Source organism: Amphiprion ocellaris, chromosome 3 (assembly GCF_022539595.1).
Source record: "Amphiprion ocellaris isolate individual 3 ecotype Okinawa chromosome 3, ASM2253959v1, whole genome shotgun sequence".
Taxonomy (NCBI): domain Eukaryota; kingdom Metazoa; phylum Chordata; class Actinopteri; family Pomacentridae; genus Amphiprion; species Amphiprion ocellaris.
In genome coordinates, this window is record NC_072768.1 from 32,051,466 (window position 1) to 32,070,491 (window position 19,026).

The 19,026-nt window shown below is 38.9% G+C and overlaps 2 protein-coding genes across 2 annotated transcripts; both read left to right on the forward strand.

The window, feature by feature from the left end:
- Positions 1–1,172: 1,172 nt before the first annotated feature.
- LOC111565664 (cytochrome P450 2F2-like) lies at positions 1,173–8,965 on the forward strand. Its single transcript, XM_023265842.3, has 11 exons — positions 1,173–1,381; positions 2,950–3,112; positions 4,702–4,854; positions 4,975–5,135; positions 6,773–6,841; positions 6,973–7,077; positions 7,259–7,394; positions 7,741–7,826; positions 7,939–8,040; positions 8,136–8,277; positions 8,383–8,965. The coding sequence occupies exons 1-11, from the start codon at positions 1,220–1,222 to the stop codon at positions 8,568–8,570; spliced, it is 1,467 nt and encodes a 488-aa protein (XP_023121610.2). The 5' UTR covers positions 1,173–1,219; the 3' UTR covers positions 8,571–8,965.
- A 2,338-nt stretch (positions 8,966–11,303) lies between these two features.
- On the forward strand, positions 11,304–18,827 carry LOC111565576 (cytochrome P450 2F2-like). Its single transcript, XM_023265728.3, has 11 exons — positions 11,304–11,532; positions 12,457–12,619; positions 14,074–14,226; positions 14,335–14,495; positions 14,855–14,923; positions 15,025–15,129; positions 15,283–15,418; positions 15,888–15,973; positions 16,272–16,373; positions 16,471–16,612; positions 16,712–18,827. Exons 1-11 carry the CDS (start codon positions 11,371–11,373, stop codon positions 16,897–16,899), a joined length of 1,467 nt encoding a protein of 488 aa, XP_023121496.2. The 5' UTR covers positions 11,304–11,370; the 3' UTR covers positions 16,900–18,827.
- The last annotated feature ends 199 nt before the right edge of the window (positions 18,828–19,026 follow it).

Below are 19,026 nucleotides of genomic sequence, written 5' to 3' on the forward strand. Positions count from 1 at the left end.
ACTTGTGTTGATTTAGGTGAATCACTTTAAAGGGAGTTAATACTTATGCAATCACTTCTTCTATATTTTTAATGAAATGACATTATATTGTCTGTTTTTACTTTGACATGACATGATATTCTTGAATATTCCTGTCAAAAAAGTCAAATTAAACAGAACGATTTATTGTTGAAAATTGAATACTTTTAACAGGCACTGTAACAGTATACATAGTGAGAAATTACAAAAGCTGAGTGAGCACACTTATGCAAACCCAAAACTGATAAATAATGTGCTGACCTATTGTTAGGAAATATGCAGACACGTTTATATATTAATACATTTACGCTTTATTAACATGAAATTTTATTTTAACTTGATCTGTTGAACTGTGTGATAATTGTTGCTGTGACCCTTATACTGACTAAAGAGTGAAGTGTTTGAGATGTATCAGGCTGAGCTTGCATTCCAGAGATAAAGAGGACCTTGGAATGAAAGTGGAGATGACCGAGACCACGCTTCCCTGGCGATCAAAGGGAGAGAAATGAGGAGTGTAATGGGGGGGCAAGCAATGCTCTCCATGCTCTCTACTTCCGTTTCCTGTTGTAGTCCTAGTTTCTGCTTGTAGTCCAAAAACCCTTTGTAAATAAAATCTGTGTTGCATTCAAAGACCGCCTGTTCATTTCCTGCACTTGAGCCACCCTGAACCTCGTAACAGAAACTGAGATGTCCACTGTTCAGTGACTTCAAAACACAGAAATAATGACTGTGGTTTGATATTATTCTGGTAATCTAATAGCTGAGCACTTTACCAGGAACAATCACACAAAAGCTACTGTGCACAGTGGCAACTCACAGAAGTTAATGTTTTGTGGCTGCCAGTGTTACTGACTGAGCACACAAACAATGTTGATGAATAAACACTTCAAGCACTTATAATTTGCTATGTCTAAGATACTGATTTATCTGCATTCAACTTAAATGGTCCTGTCAGCTCAGTGTATCCGATCCTGTCAAAACTTGTGCCTCACAGTGTGTGTGTGTGTGTGTGTGTGTGTGTGTGTGTGTGTGTGTGTGTGTGTGTGTGTGTGTGTGTGTGTGTGTGTGAGCAATTGTTGATCCCTTACCTTTAGTACAAAGAAACAAAGTACACCAGGAGAGGCAGGGCTACAAGCTGAGCTGTCCTTTTATGTTGGGTCTAACCAGCTAGCCTACTCAGTGCAGTCCAAACCTGTTCATCATGTTTCTTTCAGTTGTGCTGCTATGTCTCTGCATTTTCTTCGTCATCCTTCAACTCAAGTCTCGAAGGCCCAAGAACTTTCCACCAGGACCCACGATCCTGCCCATAGTAGGGAACCTTTTGCAGTTGAATCTAGAAAACCCCTTGAAGGACTTTGAGAGGGTAAGAAAAATGTTGCAGTGAGTGATGCTGCTCTTTCAACTTCTTAAGTTGTTGGAATCATTGATAGAACCTCTTTTATTATATGTCTAAATGAAAAAACACTTACAGCCACTGTTGTGCTTTTCCCAACAGTGGCAGTTTCAATACTTTTTTGTCAATACACTTTGAGACCATGAATGAGGCCTCCTGTTTGTACTCTTTATCTGTGATTGCATAACATACTGTCAGGTCAGAGTTGACTGCAGGCTTGGCATGCATCTAGCCAGCACTATCAGTCATACACATTGGGTGTTTTCTCATTTCTTTTGTTGATAAGTCTGTGTTTGCCAGGTGATTATCATTTAAATGTGGTTGAAAGTTGTTAGCTATGGGTGCTCAGTGCATTGAAAATTCACTTCTAACATTTCACAGCCACAGCAACTCCTGTGTAGAGAAACTATGTGCTTGAGAATGACGTAAATTCCTGCATTAATCTGAGATCTGACAGTGTGATGTAACTAAAGACTAAATGAGTGTAATTACAGGATGACCACTTTCTCCTATTGCCAGCTTGCTGGTATTACTTGCTGAAATGTGTTCACTTCATTTTCTTAATATTTATATTATTACTGTGTGTTTCTCTTTCAAAATTAGTTTTAAAATAAATCTATCGGCAGTTGACGCTTCTCTGCTGTGTCTGTCTTTGCTGTGTTCCCCGGCAGGACAATATTCTCTGAACTGAACTAAAAGCCTTTTCAGTCAAGGAACATAGAACAGTGATGCCTTCATCAATCCCTTGAATTGAAAGCATTCTGTCATTTGGACATAAAACACTTTCCTGTTAATGTTCTTCATGGCTTAATTCAGAAATACCCCCACACAGTGCCGTAGAGATCCAGCATACACACATGATATCTGGCATTAATGTGAGATTAGACAAGACTAAGTCTAAAAAAAAAAAATAGCATCTGATCAAAGTGCACACAACTCTCTCTCTCTCTCTCTTAGGATACAGTCATATGGCATTTAATAAATACAGGAAATAGACCTAAACAGCTGGAAGCAACAAGCTAAACTGCCATTCTGTGTGTGACAGCTAACCTATTATGAGGACAATGTGGCCTCAACAGTGTAACTTGCTGTTGGATTCCAGTTGGGACTGATCTGCTCTCTATGCTCTCTCTGGGATAATTTAGAATTCTGAGAATTTCTTTCTTTCTTTGGGATCCTGCATATTAATGAACATACAATCTCATAATAGCTTTCACAAGATAGCCGTAAGTAAGTTGCACAAGGCTAATTTCCATCCACTTCACCAAGTTACTGGTGCTGCAAATGTATGCAGCTCTTTTGGAAAATGCTCCTGGATGCTACTGCTGTCTGATGCTCCAGATATATAATAAACTCAGAGGACACATTTTATTTGGCCTCCTAATGGATTTGAAATTGTAGAACAAAATGAGTGAGAAGGGTGTGTTGTGACATGACAGTGTAGTTCAGACTGGTGCCATGTTGAAAGTGATCTGTTACCAGGTCCGACCTACAGACACGTATCTCTAACACTGATACATTATGTTTTTCCTTCCCAGCTGAGGAAGACTTATGGGAATGTCTACAGTTTGTTCATCGGTCCCAGACCAGCTGTCTTCATCAACGGGTTGAAGGCCATGAAGGAAGCTATGGTGACGAAGGGTGTTGAATTTGCTGGACGACCTCAGGACATGTTTAATAATGAAATCACAGAAAATAAAGGTAGAGTAGACCTAGTACAAATAATGCACAGCTGCATTTCAGCAAACTAAAATGTACACAAGGTAAAGCCTGTTTTTACACAGTGTGGATAAGACATATGTTGCAACTGGCTGGGAAATGTTGAAAAGGGGAAAAAAGCACCTGGGTTTGAAATCAAGTTGGCCTTTTCCTACTGTAGCTTTGTAGACAACATACAGAACATGCAAATTATCAACACAATATCCTATAACAGAGACAAATGAACAACTCCACACATATTGGAACTTGGAAAAACAAAGAAAGGTGAGGGTAAAAGATGTATTAAGGCTGGTTGGATTCAATTTCATCCTCAGAACTGTGGAAGTCTGTTTCTGTAAAATCAGTTGTTTGAGTCGCATTCAGCAGGCCTACATTATTTTCTGAGCCATTATTTCTTCAAAGACAGATTGCTCCACTTTTATGTTAATCAAAAGCAAAAAGCTGAATTTACCAGCTAAGCAGGTTCAAAGTACAAAAGGCAAACAAACACAGGGTGCAAGCTGAAGCGAAATCAAGAGTAAAAGCACACTTTAAACTAAATACGAGGTAGATAAGAAAAAGAAGGCTGGAAAGCTGTGGCATGAACACAGACAATCTGACAAAAAAAATTGTGGAGGAGGAAATAAGTGAGCTGAATGGGGAAGAAGAAGAGAAGGACACCAAGGTCCTCTGGTGGGTGGAGGGAGAGATGCAGGCAACAAAAGACAAAAAAGAAACTTCAAACCATGAGAGCACCACTCAAAGCGTAAAGGCATTTATATACATAAAAACAAGAGTCTGAGAGGCTAGTTTGATTTTTTTTTAATGATTTTAAACGATGTTTTGTGTTTAAGTTAATTCATGAAAGTAGCTCATAGTTCTGCAGACCACAGTTCAAGGTAATACCAGAGGGTGAAGATATGTTAATACATTAGAAAAAGGCCTCTATTCTATTCATTTAATGCAGCATACTGCAAACTGGGATTTATTGGCCCAATACAGCGGTTACTTCATTTTATTTAACAATTTTCCCAAGACAGACAAAAGCAAAATCTTCCATCCTTCAACACTATCTGTTATCCTTTCACGAAAACATTATATTAACCCAAATTACAATTATATTTTCAATAATATATATACAATTTATGAAAGTATTAACGGTTTTTCAAGCAAAAATCATGACTTATAGGCAGGGACACTGAGAGGGATTGCTTTAGTTTTATATTAGTTTTTTTCTTGTACTTATATGGTTTGCCAAATAAATGAAGATTAAAAGTAGTGCAGAATGTACTGATCAGCTTGAAGACGAAGGAAAGAAAGAATGGCAATTTCTGTCTTTTCAAAGTACACAAGGTTATCAGGACACTTGAGTATTGTTTCTATGTGTAACTTAATAGGCACAGTTTATGAAATGACTAGTCCGACTTTACAATGGTTCTGGTTTTAAAGTACATAAAAAAACACATTTAACGTGCCGTGGAGAGTAAATAATGACACAGGTGAGAAAGTAAATGTGATTTGGAATAGAACAGCAATGACAGTCATATTTTGAGATCATTCTTGAACTCTTTGTGCCGCTACACCTGTTGTAGGAGTGATTCTGGCAGATTATGGTCCTCAGTGGAGGGAACATCGTCGCTTTGCTCTGATGACTTTGAGGAACTTTGGTCTGGGGAAGAAATCAATGGAGGAGAGAATTCATGATGAGATTCAACACACTATAGAAACGCTGGACAAGAGCATCGGTATGAAGTGTGATGGTTCACAAAACTGATGTTTTGTTGTGCTTTTGTTTCTGTTATGTTCTTTTATGTTCTTGTATAATCTTGTGCCATATGTTAGTTTGTATTATGTCTCTTTTACAGGCAAAACTATGAGTCCTCAAGTTATGTTTCACAACATGTCCTCCAACATCATCTGCCAGGTTTTGTTTGGTACACGATATGAGTATGATGATTACTTTATCAAAGAGGTGGTTCGGTGCTTCACAGAGAATGCCAAGATTGCCAATGGACCGTGGGTGATGGTGAGTAAAGCATGTTTCTGAGGTAATGGTGTGACTCACCAGATGCAGGTTGAGGATACAAACCTGCCACTGGCCAATAAACTCAACCTGCATTCTCTCCCCATCTGCCATCTGCCCACAATGACTGAGATTGAATCATAACACAATGATAGTGTGCAGCCAGACCATTAAGTTCTACAGAATGAGCAGGTTAAGCAGGACTACTGAGGCAAGTTTGACATAGCTGGGCTGTCTTTGTGTTAGGCTCAACAAAACCTAAAACTTGAGTCAGAGATAACAGTATCATGATGGTGGTTACCAACTTTCTTTGTTAACTCAGGCTGTCTGCCTGAGACTCAAGGAGTTTAACACATCATGTGGCTCTTTTTCTGCACAAAAGCCTACTGCAGTCAACAGGCTGTTTTATTGGAAATCAACAGCAAAAACAATAGAAAATGACGTTAAAAAGAGCTGTTACTGCTAATGATTCAAGAGATGGATGATGGTAGAAAACTGTGAATTGTGTGTGTAATATATTTATTTTAAAGATCAATGCAGACAGTTATTTCTAACATTACACCTGCACATCATACTGAATGAAGTGCATTTAGGTCTGACACTGACCAACAATGCAGAACATTAATGTTGTTGATTGAATATTCTCTGCAATAAAAACCTTTCATCCATTATTTATACACTACTTAATCCTCCAAGGTCCATCAGGGTGAAGACAGGGGACTATCGCAGGGCTACATTTAGAGACAAACAACCAGTCACACTCACATTCACACCTATGAACAATTTAAACTCACCAATTAACCTCAACTTGTTCTGGACTGTGGGAGGAAGCCAGACCACAGGGAGAACATGCAAACTCAACACAGAAAGATCCCAGGCCCAGGCTGGGACATGAACCAGGGATCTTCCACCAATAGATCAATTTTGTAATCTGTGTTTTATTGACTGCGGCACCAGCGGTGTAAAACAGTCATGGCTGTAAATGAGGACCAAACATAAAAATACATGTATGCAGTTTCTGCATCACCAGCTGAATACATGTCAGGCACCATGGCAACATGATGCATACGGTGTGTGATACTTTAACTGCATGACCTCAGTGAATGGTTTTAGTAATGTACAGCTCAACAGGTTTCCAGATAAATCTGTATCACTCACAGAGTATCATCAGGAAATGATCTGATCAGAGGGAGATGCTTCTTAATTCCAATACTCTTAATACAGCCTGTTTCGGACCAGGTTAGCTCTGCTGCATAAACTTCCATGGTGATCTAGCCAGCTTAAAAGAGAGCCACTGTTGTGACACTGAAAACTCTGACTTTAAGCTCAACACACCTTGCTAACCCACTAATCTCCCTTCATAGTACAGCCCTCAAAGGTATTAAACAGACTCAGATATCTCATCATGGCTACAAGTCTACAGCACTCTGTGAGGCTGCTTTGAGCCGGATGCTTAGTTTAGCATGTTAGCATTGCTAATTTACCAAATAACATTGAAAAAAAAGTACAGCTCAAGTCTTCTTCTTCCCATTCAAATTAAACACCTGACTACAAGGTTGTCTGTTCAGAGCAAATTGTGTCTTGAAGGAGAATCTGCAGATTAGGGTTCAGTTAAATTAATGATTTCTCTTTCTTTATAGCTGTATGACGCTCTTCCTATGATTCGAAACCTGCCACTGCCCTGTAACAAGGCCTTTGAGAATGCTAAGGTAACTTTGACAGTAACTAACCACACACACCTACACTGTAATGAACAAAACACATATTGTAAGCATGTTGTCAGTGGAAAGACAAACGTACATTCATACGAATTTTCGGTAATGTTTTGTATTTTTTTTAGATATGTAAGGGTCTTGTTAATCGTTTGGTGAGCGAGCACAAGAAGACCAGAGTCCCAGGAGAGCCTCGAGACTTTCTTGACTGCTACCTGGATGAACTTGCTAAGGTGTGTGGAACCAGTCAGCTCACTATCTCAGACGATATGGGTGCGTGGTTGCAGCCATTTTAACACTGACATTTTGAAAAAAATATTTTTTTTTTACCCAAAGGCATGAAGTCAGGCATGTGCATCAGTACAGTACAGTATTATTGCATTCATCTTCCAGTGATCATGCTCTTGTTTTTAGGCTGCAGAAGATTCTACATTTTCAGAAGACAAACTCATTCTGTATGCTCTAGATCTTCACTTTGCTGGGACTGACACGACCTCTAACACCCTGCTTACTGCTTTTCTTTACCTGATAAGCCACCCACACATACAAGGTATACCTGCACATGCATTCCCTGTTTGTCTGTTCCTATAATTTACACCTAATTGAATGGAATTGGTGAAGAAGCCTCTACTCCCTTTTGTTTAGCCACAAGGCTTTGGATCCATGTTAGCACGCTCCATACTAGGACTCTGAATGACAAAGCTGATTAGTTTTATTTTTCCTCAATATATTGTGTATTCTCATGACTGACATCTATCACTCTTCAGTTTTATAGCTTCTCTACACATGAAAGCTTCATTATTCCCTGACTCTCATTCAGATGATAAAGCATCTCAGTTTTTCAGTTGTATGTCAAAATATGGAAAGCAACATGTTATGTTATCTTGCCCCCTCAGAACGATGTCACCAGGAGATTGACAAGGTGTTGGGAGGGAAAGATCAGGCTAGTTTTGACGACAGGAACGACATGCCCTATGTGCAGGTGCTGTATTGATCTATGTTTTTGTGTTTTATTTCCTGAGAGCCTGCACTGATTTTCTTTTGTGTCAAGTCAAATAATTCTTAAGAAAAAGTCTAAATGTCTCTTCATTCAGGCTGTGATCCATGAGTCGCAGAGGATTGCCAACACTGTTCCACTCAGTGTCTTCCACACCACTACTAAGGACACAGAGCTCATGGGATATTCTATTCCAAAGGTATGGGGCAAATGGTTAAATATGTTTGGGCAACACAGACAACAAAGTGAAGAGTCTCCATTATGACCTTTGTTCTCTGGCTAATTTCTCCTCAGGGTACGATGATCATCCAGAATTTGACCTCATTGCACAATGAGGAGGGTCAGTGGAAATATCCTCATGAATTCAACCCTGAAAACTTCCTCAATGACCAGGGAGAGTTTGTCAAACCAGAAGCCTTCATGCCTTTCTCTGCAGGTACAAGAGCATTAAAAACTGTATCACACTTGGAGAGGGGGGCACAGATAGAGTGAGTCTAAGCAAACTGTTGTAGATGACTTTGAGTTGTTTTTTATTTCTCAGGTCCTCGGATGTGTCTCGGAGAGGGTCTGGCTCGTATGGAGCTCTTCCTCATCATGGTGACTCTGCTGAGGAAGTTTAAGTTCATCTGGCCTGAGGATGCAGGAGAACCAGACTTCACTCCAGTCTATGGGGTCACTTTGTCTCCCAGACCTTATCGCATGAAGGTTCAACTCAGGTCTTCGGAGTGAAGAGGCCTTAAGACACAGAGCAGAAATAGTGCAGGTTGATTTAAATGAACAAACAAAACAAACACACTAAAAGCACTGCAGGTTTGAAGTTGATGCATGTTTATGATATATATGTGTATATACATTTACTTGTGGAATAAAGATTTACTTGTGTAGTGTAATTTTCTGCTTCTGCAAAGAACCTGTCTGGCTCTGTGTGTTTGGTTGTGGCCTGACCGGTTTCCTCTGAGATTCTGTGCATCTCTCAGTGACCCTTATGAGATTAGCTCATGGCCTGGATGGCAGTCGGACTCCTTGTGTTGAGTTGAATGACATTTACTTTTTAACCTATGAACATTATTCAATGCATTTTCAAGAAAGATCCAGCAGTGGAAGAAATAAAAGTATTCATTGTATCTGCAGAATGTGCAGACTGTTATTTCTTCTCATTTCAAAAGCTGGTACAGAGAGAAAGTAAAAAAAAAATCACTAAAGTTATTTTGGTTGACAATAAAAACCTGGATGTATTGTAAGAACAGTGTATTAATGTAAGTTGCAGTCTGTTGAATTTTCCTAAAGATTAGTGAGGAAATAATTTGGTATGGTCACAAATGAGAGAAGTATGACCAGCCGCTCTGGACAGACACTGCTGCATTCAGTGTTCAAACTGTGGGTTTCTGGGGTGTTGCAAATAGAATTTGAACCAAAGCTGCTTTGTTTTGTGGGTGTCCATGATGCTGGTCAGATGTCATTTAGTAAATCTCCTACAATAGATTTGCTCCACAGAGACACCAACAACTCATGACCTTTTGATATGAACAGTCACTTGTCTGAGATGGACCATCAGTCCTGTTTCAACTGCAGTGGCTGGAGTGTTTATGAGAATACAGATACAGATCTCCATGCATTTACAGACACTGTGTCATCCTATATCAGCATTTGTGAGGAAGAAGCCTACAGAAGTGAAGGCTAAATCCTGTGCAACCAGGCCAGGAAGACGAAAGCATGAAAACAAGTTGGTGTGAGGAAAGACTGTAAGAAGCGATTCTTGGTCATTCAAACCTTTATAACTAATCATCAAAAGAGTTGTAGTTGATGTAGTCGCAGCTGGACTCTGGATGAGCTTTTAGTGGTTGACAAAACATTGACAGAACCCAAACACAGTAGGAAGTTCTCATATTTCCAGAAATCCGGTGCAATGTTTGCCCACCGTGCTGAGGACATGTTAGGAATAATCATTGCCTTGGTGCTGCAGCATAATCTGTAACCAGCTGCCGTTTCTTCATGTGTTTTTCTGTGTTCGATATGAGGGAAAATGCTCTTACTCTAACACATGTAAGAGTCCTGTTTATGAGCTGCAGTTTGGTGCCATTGTGCCTAAAATCCTGCACAACCAGTTCCCACCTGTCTGTGGATCGTAAACGTTCTGACAGGGAGGCAGCAGCAGGCGAAGCTCCTGAAGACGCAGATGGCACAACAGTCTACATGTATACAGATGGCAGGTCTTCTGGTGTCGTCACATCAACCTAGAGCTGAACCTGAGATGACAGTGGACATAAGGAAGAGACTACCTGCACTGTATTCCCTCAGTATACTAAAGATCATGCTTGCTACTGCGCAAACTTCAGGTTTCTGGAATGGAAGTTTCTGAGGTGGGCCCTCAACATAGACACAATCAAGAAAAAGGCCCAGCAGAGGAGGTACTTCCTGCCCCCGCTCAAGAAATACAACTTGCACCAGGAGCTCCTGATCCTATTCTACATTGTGATGTCTTTTTTTCTGTGCTTCAAGTAGCCCCTTGATGCCTATTGTCACGAATTTGCAATGTACCACATTCATTCAGAGTGCAGTCGAGATAACGTATCCACTCCCTCAATGCCAGTTTATGCATATTCAATACGTACCTCGGAACCTTTTGCACGCACTTGTTTCTCATAGGACCGGTTGGAGTGAGGCCTAATTATTATATATCTGTCATTATTATTATTATTATTATTATTATTATTATTATTATTATTATTATTATTATTATTATTATTATTATTATTATTATTATTTAATAATATTATTATATCTATTTTATTTAATTGTAAATAAATTCAGGCGTCAAGGGATTAGTGTCTGGTTTGGATTGGCCAGAAAAGGACGAGATGGACTACAATGGATGGTCAGGACTGCAGAGAGAATTACTGGGTGTCGACCTGCCTTCCATCCACAACCTATCCATGTCCAGAGTTAGAAAAAGAGGAAGGCAACATCACTGTGCATCCACCAGACTGTGGACACAACCTGTTCCAACTCCTTCCCCCTTGAGGGTGCTACAGAGCAACAAACACCAAAATGAGACACAAGAACAGTTCCCTCCTTCAGGCCATCACGATGATGGACGTAATATTTATTCAGGAACAGCTCATTCTGAATCCCAGCCCTGAGTCACTACAACACTGTCCATACTATACACACTGTATATCATGTGTTTGTTTATATTTCAGCCCAGAAATTCTGTTCTCTGTTCCATTCACCAACCTTATGAGTATAAGATGTCAGTAACAGTACTGATTATAAATAACTGTTTTTGCACTATGACTCATTGTAATTGCAATAAAAACTCTGGTTCACATACTGTTTTACACATTATTAAAGTTTATGAATAAAGAAAACAGTGCAGTAAAATTCAGATTCTGTCTGTGTTCACTGTTCTCTGTTACCTAAGTACAGGGAAACAAAGTAAACATCCAGAAAAGGCAGGATTAAAGGGCAGAGATACTCTTATGGCAGGTTAACCACTTAGCCTTTGCAGTTCAGTCCCTTCGATACTACGATGTTTGTTTCACTTGTTCTGCTATGGCTCTGCGTTTTCTTCGTGATTCTTCAACTCTGGCCCAAGAGGCCAAAGAACTTTCCACCAGGACCGCCTGCTCTGCCCATACTGGGGAACATTTTGCACCTGAGAATCCAAAATCCCCTGGAAGACTTAGAGAGGGTAAGAAAAATGTTGCACTAAAAAAAAATGCTGCTCCTTAAATCCCTTAAATTATTATAACTGTTAAAGAATATTTGTGCTGCATACTTCGAAGTATATGGGCTACTTAGCAACAATGCCGCTTTCATCCTGTTTTGCGGAGATAACAAAACATATCGTCGTAATAAAGTCAACAGCTTGCGCACTTGTGTGTGTGTCCAAGTAGTGTGACAGGTCATGCACGGTCTACCTGCCTGACTTTGATTATTGATAAACCATATTATGTCTGGAGATTATTGCTGAGAATGCAACACTATGTGGGTGAAAGGTTGTACCTTTCTAGAGTTCAATGCATTTTCTAAAATTACTTTAAAAAATAGCAACATCTCTTTCCAGAAGCACAGTTCATTTTGCAATTTGCAATGTCTGATTTTGGTCTCACAGAAAATCAGCAGCAACAATGCTTCTGCAATGCTTTTGATGTTCAAGCTGTTTAGATATGCTGTTGGTAGGTATAAAGCTGACTTCTTGCACACTTGGAGCTTTCCCAAGTAGTATGAGAAGTCATGACTCATAGGATCACACTAAACCTGTCCATGGCAGTAAGGTGGTGATTGTTCTTTTGCAATATCTAATGTGAAAATTACCTTATCAGAGTGCAGTTCCACAACAGATGGTCATCCACCTTATGAATTCATGCCAATGATACCAGGCTCATCAGACATTGGATGGACTTGTAATGACAACTCATTTTCTTGTTTTGATGATGAAATAGACAAAAGTGAAATGCTCTTGTGTCATATTTTAATATGATGTCCCATTTCCATCTTTAAATACAGGAGAATTGAGACGCAAATACTGCACAGATATATACAGTCTAATAAACAGCTTTATCTGCAATGAACCCTGTATTTGCAATAAAACCACTTTGTTGTTCCTTCTCAGCTGAGGAAGTCTTATGGAAATGTCTACAGTCTGTTCATCGGTCCTAATCTAGCTGTTGTCATCAATGGGGTGAAGGTCATGAAGGAGGCTATAGTGACCAAGGCGACCGATTTTGCTGGACGACCTCAAGACCTGTTTATCAATGATGTCACCCACAGAAAAGGTAGAACGGACATTTTGTGTCATAAAATGGGTGCAGCTTTAATTCAAGCATTGAGGGGAACTGATAAGTGATTACATAAGTACTCACTCCCTTCAAGTTAGCATGTAGTAGATGCACCTTTTGCCACAGCATTGAACCTCTGTTGATAGTTTTCAATAAGCTACTGCAGTTTTACACCATTTCTCTTTACAACCCTGTTCAAGCTCTGTCAGATTGCATGGGGATCATGAGTGAACAGCCCTTTTCAAGTCCAGCCACAGTTTCTCGGTTGGATTGACCTCTGACTTGGTTGTGACTTGCTCACTCCAGAATATTTACCTTGTTATCTTTAAATAATTTTGCGTAGTTTTGACTGTATGCTTTGGGTCATTGTCTTGCTGGAAAACAAATCTCCCCCAAGTTACAGTTCCCTTGTAGACTGCTGAAGGCTGTCCTTCAGATTTTCCCTATACTTTTACCTATTAGCCTTCTGGTGCCTGCTGCCGAGAAGCATCCCCATATTATGATGCTGCCACCACCATGCTTCACGGTAAGGATGGTGCATTTGTGAAGATGTTTAGTGTTTGTTGTCTGCTAAAACTTGATATCTAATCTGACTGACAACAAGCTCAATTTTAGTTTCATAAGACCACAGAATATCTTTGCAGTTGCATTCAGAGCCTCCCAAATGACTTATGTCAAACTCTAGTCATGATTTAATAAAGGCTTTTCTCAACAGTGGCGTTCTCTTTGAAATTCTCCCATTGAGTCATATGTGTTTTGATGGCCTCCCTCATTCATCTCTTTATAGCACAGTTTCTCACTGTTTGAGGATGGTTTGCTCTAGGTAGATTTTACAATGTGCCACATTCTTTCCATTCTGGTGGATTCTGTACTCCAAGGTACATTCAGTGATTTGGAAATTTTCATCCCCTGACTTTTGCTTTTTAAAACCTTTTCATAGCTCTCTTGGAGTGTTTCTTCTGTCTTAAAGGTGCAGTTATAGCTAGGAGTATCAAGTCACCAGTAACTGGACCTTCCAGATACAGTTGTCTCTCTTGAAACTACAATCACTGAGACACAATCACAGCACTCAGATGATCTCAATTTAAGAACTGTGTGACTTGTCATACTAATTGACAGCACTTCAATTACATATCACTATAAAGAAGATAAATACCTATGCAATTGCATATATTATGTTCCATGTTGTTATGCATTTACTTTACGTCGTGGAAATCTTTTTTCGTTTTGACATCAGTGTTTTCAAACCAAATTAAATGGCCAAATTAAACTGATCATGATTCAGTGTTGAAAAGGGGAACCTTCCAAGGAAGGTGAAACCTTTTTAAAGACATTCTAAAGTGGAAGAAAACGCAGATATTTTCTGGAATAGCATAGTCATGACAGTGATATTTTGAGAAATGTTACATTAAATCATTTTTAAATAGCTTGTGTTTCTACAACGTTTGAAGGAGTGATTCTGGTCGATTATGGAACAAGCTGGAGGGAGCATCGTCGCTTTGCTCTGATGACTTTCAGAAATTTTGGTCTTGGGAAGAAATCAATGGAAGAGAGAATTCATGACGAGATCCAATACATCATTAAAACACTGGACAAGAACATTGGTATGTCATCTGTGGATTTGAACAACTATCTTTTGCAATATGCTATTGCTTTTGTAATGTTCTTTTATGGTGCTTTACAGATGTTAATTCATATTATATCCTTTGCAGGCAAAGCTCTGAGTCCACAAGTGATGTTTCATAATGCCGCCTCCAACATCATCTGCCAAGTTCTTTTTGGTACACGCTTCGAGTATGATGATGACTTTATCAGAGTAACTGTTCGGTGCTTCACTGAGATTTCCAAAATAACCAATGGACCATGGGCGATGGTGAGTGAAAGCATATTTTCAAGGTCATAAACGTGTTTTAGAAATATCACCAAGGGTAAACCATGCTTACAGGTATTATGTGTGAAAATGTGAAGCAATGTGCAAGTACTGCTTCAGTGAAAACAGGTGAAGAGACAAAAGGTGCAAGTGATCCAGTAATGAATAAGTTCAGAAAAGAAGAAGGTAATGCAAAGAAAACAAAGATACACGAGGCTGAAAAGTCACAGGAATCACATCTATACTCTTCTACTGTTGTCATTTGAAGGGAAGAACTGAGGATAAAATCATTTGTCACAATAGAAAGCAAAACTTGAATATCTGGATTCAGATATATTAATAGTGTTTCATTTTCTTTACAGCTTTATGACTCTTTTTCCTTTATTCGAAACCTGCCACTACCCTTCAACAAGGCCTTCAGGAATGTTGAGGTAAAAATTACTCTAACCACAAACGTGTACTGTAATGGTCAACATGTACACTCATACATACGCATACAGATTTTAATTGATGACTTCTATTTCTTTTTAAGACTATGAAAAACCTTTTAATTTGTTTGGTGAATGAGCACAAGAAGAGCAGAGTCCCAGGAGAGCCACGACACTTTGTGGACTGCTATCTGGATGAACTGGAAAAGGTGTGTGAGTGTGTCAGGGTGCTATTGTAGACTGTGGTTAAATACAGTCTATGTCAAATTCATGTTCGTATTTGTTTCGATTTATTGTGGTCAGTATAATTACATGTTTACATTACTTGCATCTGCCTTACAAAAATCATTCTTCTTTTTTAGAGACCGGATGATCCTTCATTTTCAGAAGATCAACTCATTATGTACGCTCTCGATCTTCACTTTGCTGGGACTGATACGACCTCCAACACCCTGCTAACTGGCTTTCTTTACCTTATGAACCACCCACACATTCAAGGTAAAGCTGCACACATAATCATGAGATTTTCCTCTTTTTTCATTGGCTCTATAATTCTCTCATTGTCTTTATATAATTTGCCTCCATTCATCCATTAGGTTTTGTACAAAGGAATACTTCGAAAAATAACAAACAAAACAGGTGTTTTTCACAGAATGCATCCACTCTGTAAAAATGTTCACCCAGCTGGAGTATTTTCATAAGGACTACAGACACTCAAACTAACAAATCACGATTGAAGAGTTCCATTTGATGCTTGGACAAATTATTGCAACAGATCTTACTTGACTGGAGCAGATAAAAATTGCTGGGAACTGTAAAAAATAAAAACCTTTTAAATCTATGGTGGCAAAAAAGAGAAACTTCTGTGTTGTTTATCTTATTGTTCATACATTCAAAAATGCCCTGTTATCAGATCATTGTTTAGCCAATATGGAAAGAAAAATTTGATACTATCTTGCTCATTCAGAGCGATGTCAGCAAGAGATTGACAAGGTGTTGGAGGGGAAGGATCGGGCCTGTTTTGAGGACAGGCACAACATGCCCTATATGCAGGTACTATACTGTATACTGATCAGACAGATCTAATGTTTCCATCTATACTTGAGCACCATGTCAGTTAGAGCATATCTGGTTTAATGTTGGAGAAAATCATGCAGCAAATCCGTGGATTTAGTGACAGATTGTAATTATGGTCTTTAAATAACATTTATCGTTGTGTTTTTGGCAAGGTTGTTAACATATTTCTGCATGTTACAGCTGATTAATGAACTTTTTAGAGCCTGCATTGTTTTCCTTCTGCTCCAAATCCAGATAAACCATAAAAATGTTGTCTAAATCTCTTTTCATCCAGGCTGTGATCCATGAAGTGCAGAGGATTGCCAACACTGTTCCACTCAGCGTCTTCCACCGTACGACTAAAGACACAGAGCTCATGGGATATTCTCTTCCAAAGGTAAGACACAACTGGTTACACAGGTTTTGGCACCAGAGACAACAAAGTGAAGAAAGCCCTTTATGACCTTTGTCCTTTTGGTTCATTTTATTCTCAGGGTACAATAATCATTCAGAACATGAACTCAGTGCTGGAGGAGGAGGGTCAGTGGAAATACCCTCATGAATTTAATCCTGAAAACTTCCTCAATGACCAGGGAGAGTTTGTTAAACCAGAGGCCTTCATGCCTTTTTCTGCAGGTATAAGAGCATAAAAACTGTATCACACTTGGAGTGGCAGGCACAGGGTGAGTCTAAGAAACTGCTGTAGATGACTTTGAGGTGCTTTTTATTCCTCAGGTCCTCGGATGTGTCTCGGAGAGGGTCTGGCTCGTATGGAGCTCTTCCTCATCATGGTGACTCTGCTGAGGAAGTTTAAGTTCATCTGGCCTGAGGATGCAGGAGAACCTGACTACACTCCACTCTATGGGATCACTTTGTCTCCCAGACCTTATCGCATGAAGGTCCAACTCAGATTATCCCAGTGAAGTGGTCTCAAGACACACAGCAGAAACAGTGCAGAGTGACTCAGATGTACAAAAATTACAAGCAAATCAGTAGATCGAGGATAATAAAGGAGCTACCCTTGATAGCAGTTAACTATAGTTAGCTGGATGGACATTGTCCACTTATGAACATATGGTGACATATCATTAGTCCCTTCAACAATTACTCTATGAAGCTATTAATGTACATTGTACAATACTGCATATTATATCAACTGAAGGAAAGGAATCCTCATAGGAATTTTCATATGTTTTAGTGAAACAAGATACAGTTGTGAACAAAAGCTTACATACACTTCTAAAAAGATATGTGTCCTGTCAAGAGGAGTGGTCAAACATACAACCAAAAGTTTGCCAGAAGAGATGCCCACCAAAAACTGAATGTATCTCTCATTGTTTCAAGCTGCATTTGACAGAAGGACTTAAACATTTTAAAATATATTTATGGTAATTGCAGGATGTACAATCTGCTAATTCTGCTCTCTTCGCAATAAGAAAAAGCGAGGTATTTTGACTAACTATTAATGGCCATTAAGCATCAATCTTCAATAAGGGTGACCTAATGAAGCCACTAAAAATAATGGGGGGTACAAAAATGCCTAAAGTCATAAACGAATTTCAGGAATTTGACAAATCTATAATAACATGTAAAACAGCTTAAAACTATGCCAATATGAGACTAAGTTAATTGGATACTTTGGCCTCATATTTTATTCTTGTTATTACTAATTATCTGCTGTTCAAAGACTAATATAGGTACAGTTAACATTTTGGTTCTTACAGTGACCACTATTCAAAACAAGCCAGGAGAGGCGATGCAATACTCTTTATGTGATTGCTTGATATGTCTTTGGTATAGAGTTGACTTTTTGCACACTTGGAGTGTATCCAAGTAATATGGCAAGTAGTATAAGATAAGGTGGTGATTCTTCTGCTGCAATATCTGATTTAAAAAGTGCTATATCAGGTTATAGTGTCATTATAGATGGTCATTCACCCTGTTAATTCATGCCAATGATACTAGGCTTAGACACAACAACCACATCCATCCATCCATCCATCCATACATCCATCCATCCATACATCACTTGATCCTCATTAGGGTCACAGATGGGCTGGAGTCTATCCCAGCTGACTAAAAGTAAACTCATTCAATAAAAATGTGACAAACTGAATAAACTCAGACAAAAGATTCCTACAAACAGATGGTAACACCAATATAAACCTCAGCTCCAATTAATGCCATGAGGTCTATATATGCCTCTGTCAACAAAGGACACATAAAGTGTGTCTTTTCAGAGATGTTAATGGCTGAGCCACATATTCATTACAGTCATCTAATGATGCTCTCAGTCACACTCAGAGACCGTAAATGTATTCATTGTTGACTTCACTGATACCCGATCACTGGTTAACCTGACCTAGATGAGCTGGGGTGCCCGTGAGGTGACTGAGAACTTCCATGAACTTTTGTGAACTTTTATGACCATGGTGACTCAGCAGCATTGTAGCTCCTGTTGTTTTTGTGTGATTGCTTGATTTGTCTTTGGTATAAAGTTGACAATTGCACACTTGGAGTGTGCCCAAGAAATACTGCAAGACATGCATTGCGAAATTTTTAAACTTTGATTATTGATAAGCCATAATGTGTGATAGAGATTTTTGCATAGAGTTCAACAACATGTGGATGAAAGGTCATAGCGTTGTGGTGCTCAGTCTGTTTCTCAGGCCTTTATTGCTTTCTCACATTTATTACTTACTGCATTTTTCATTGTAATATAAAGTTCCACAGGTCTATCAAAACAGCATAACCATAGCTAGAAGTAGACAACACTCAAAAATGTTTTCTGTTAAGAATAAGTTTTGACGTCACAAATCATAAAAAAAGGAATAATAAAAATTGAACTTTATTTATTTACAAAACTTGAAAAAAATGTGATTAACATGCATAACATTATTTTTAAACACCCCCAAGTGTTATCAATAATAGGAAATTGATGAATACATACATATAATAAATATTTTACTATGTGGAATAACAAACATTTTGAAGTGACAGAAGGCTCAGCCGTTTCAGTCTCAGTAAAAAAAAACAACTGAAAAACAAAC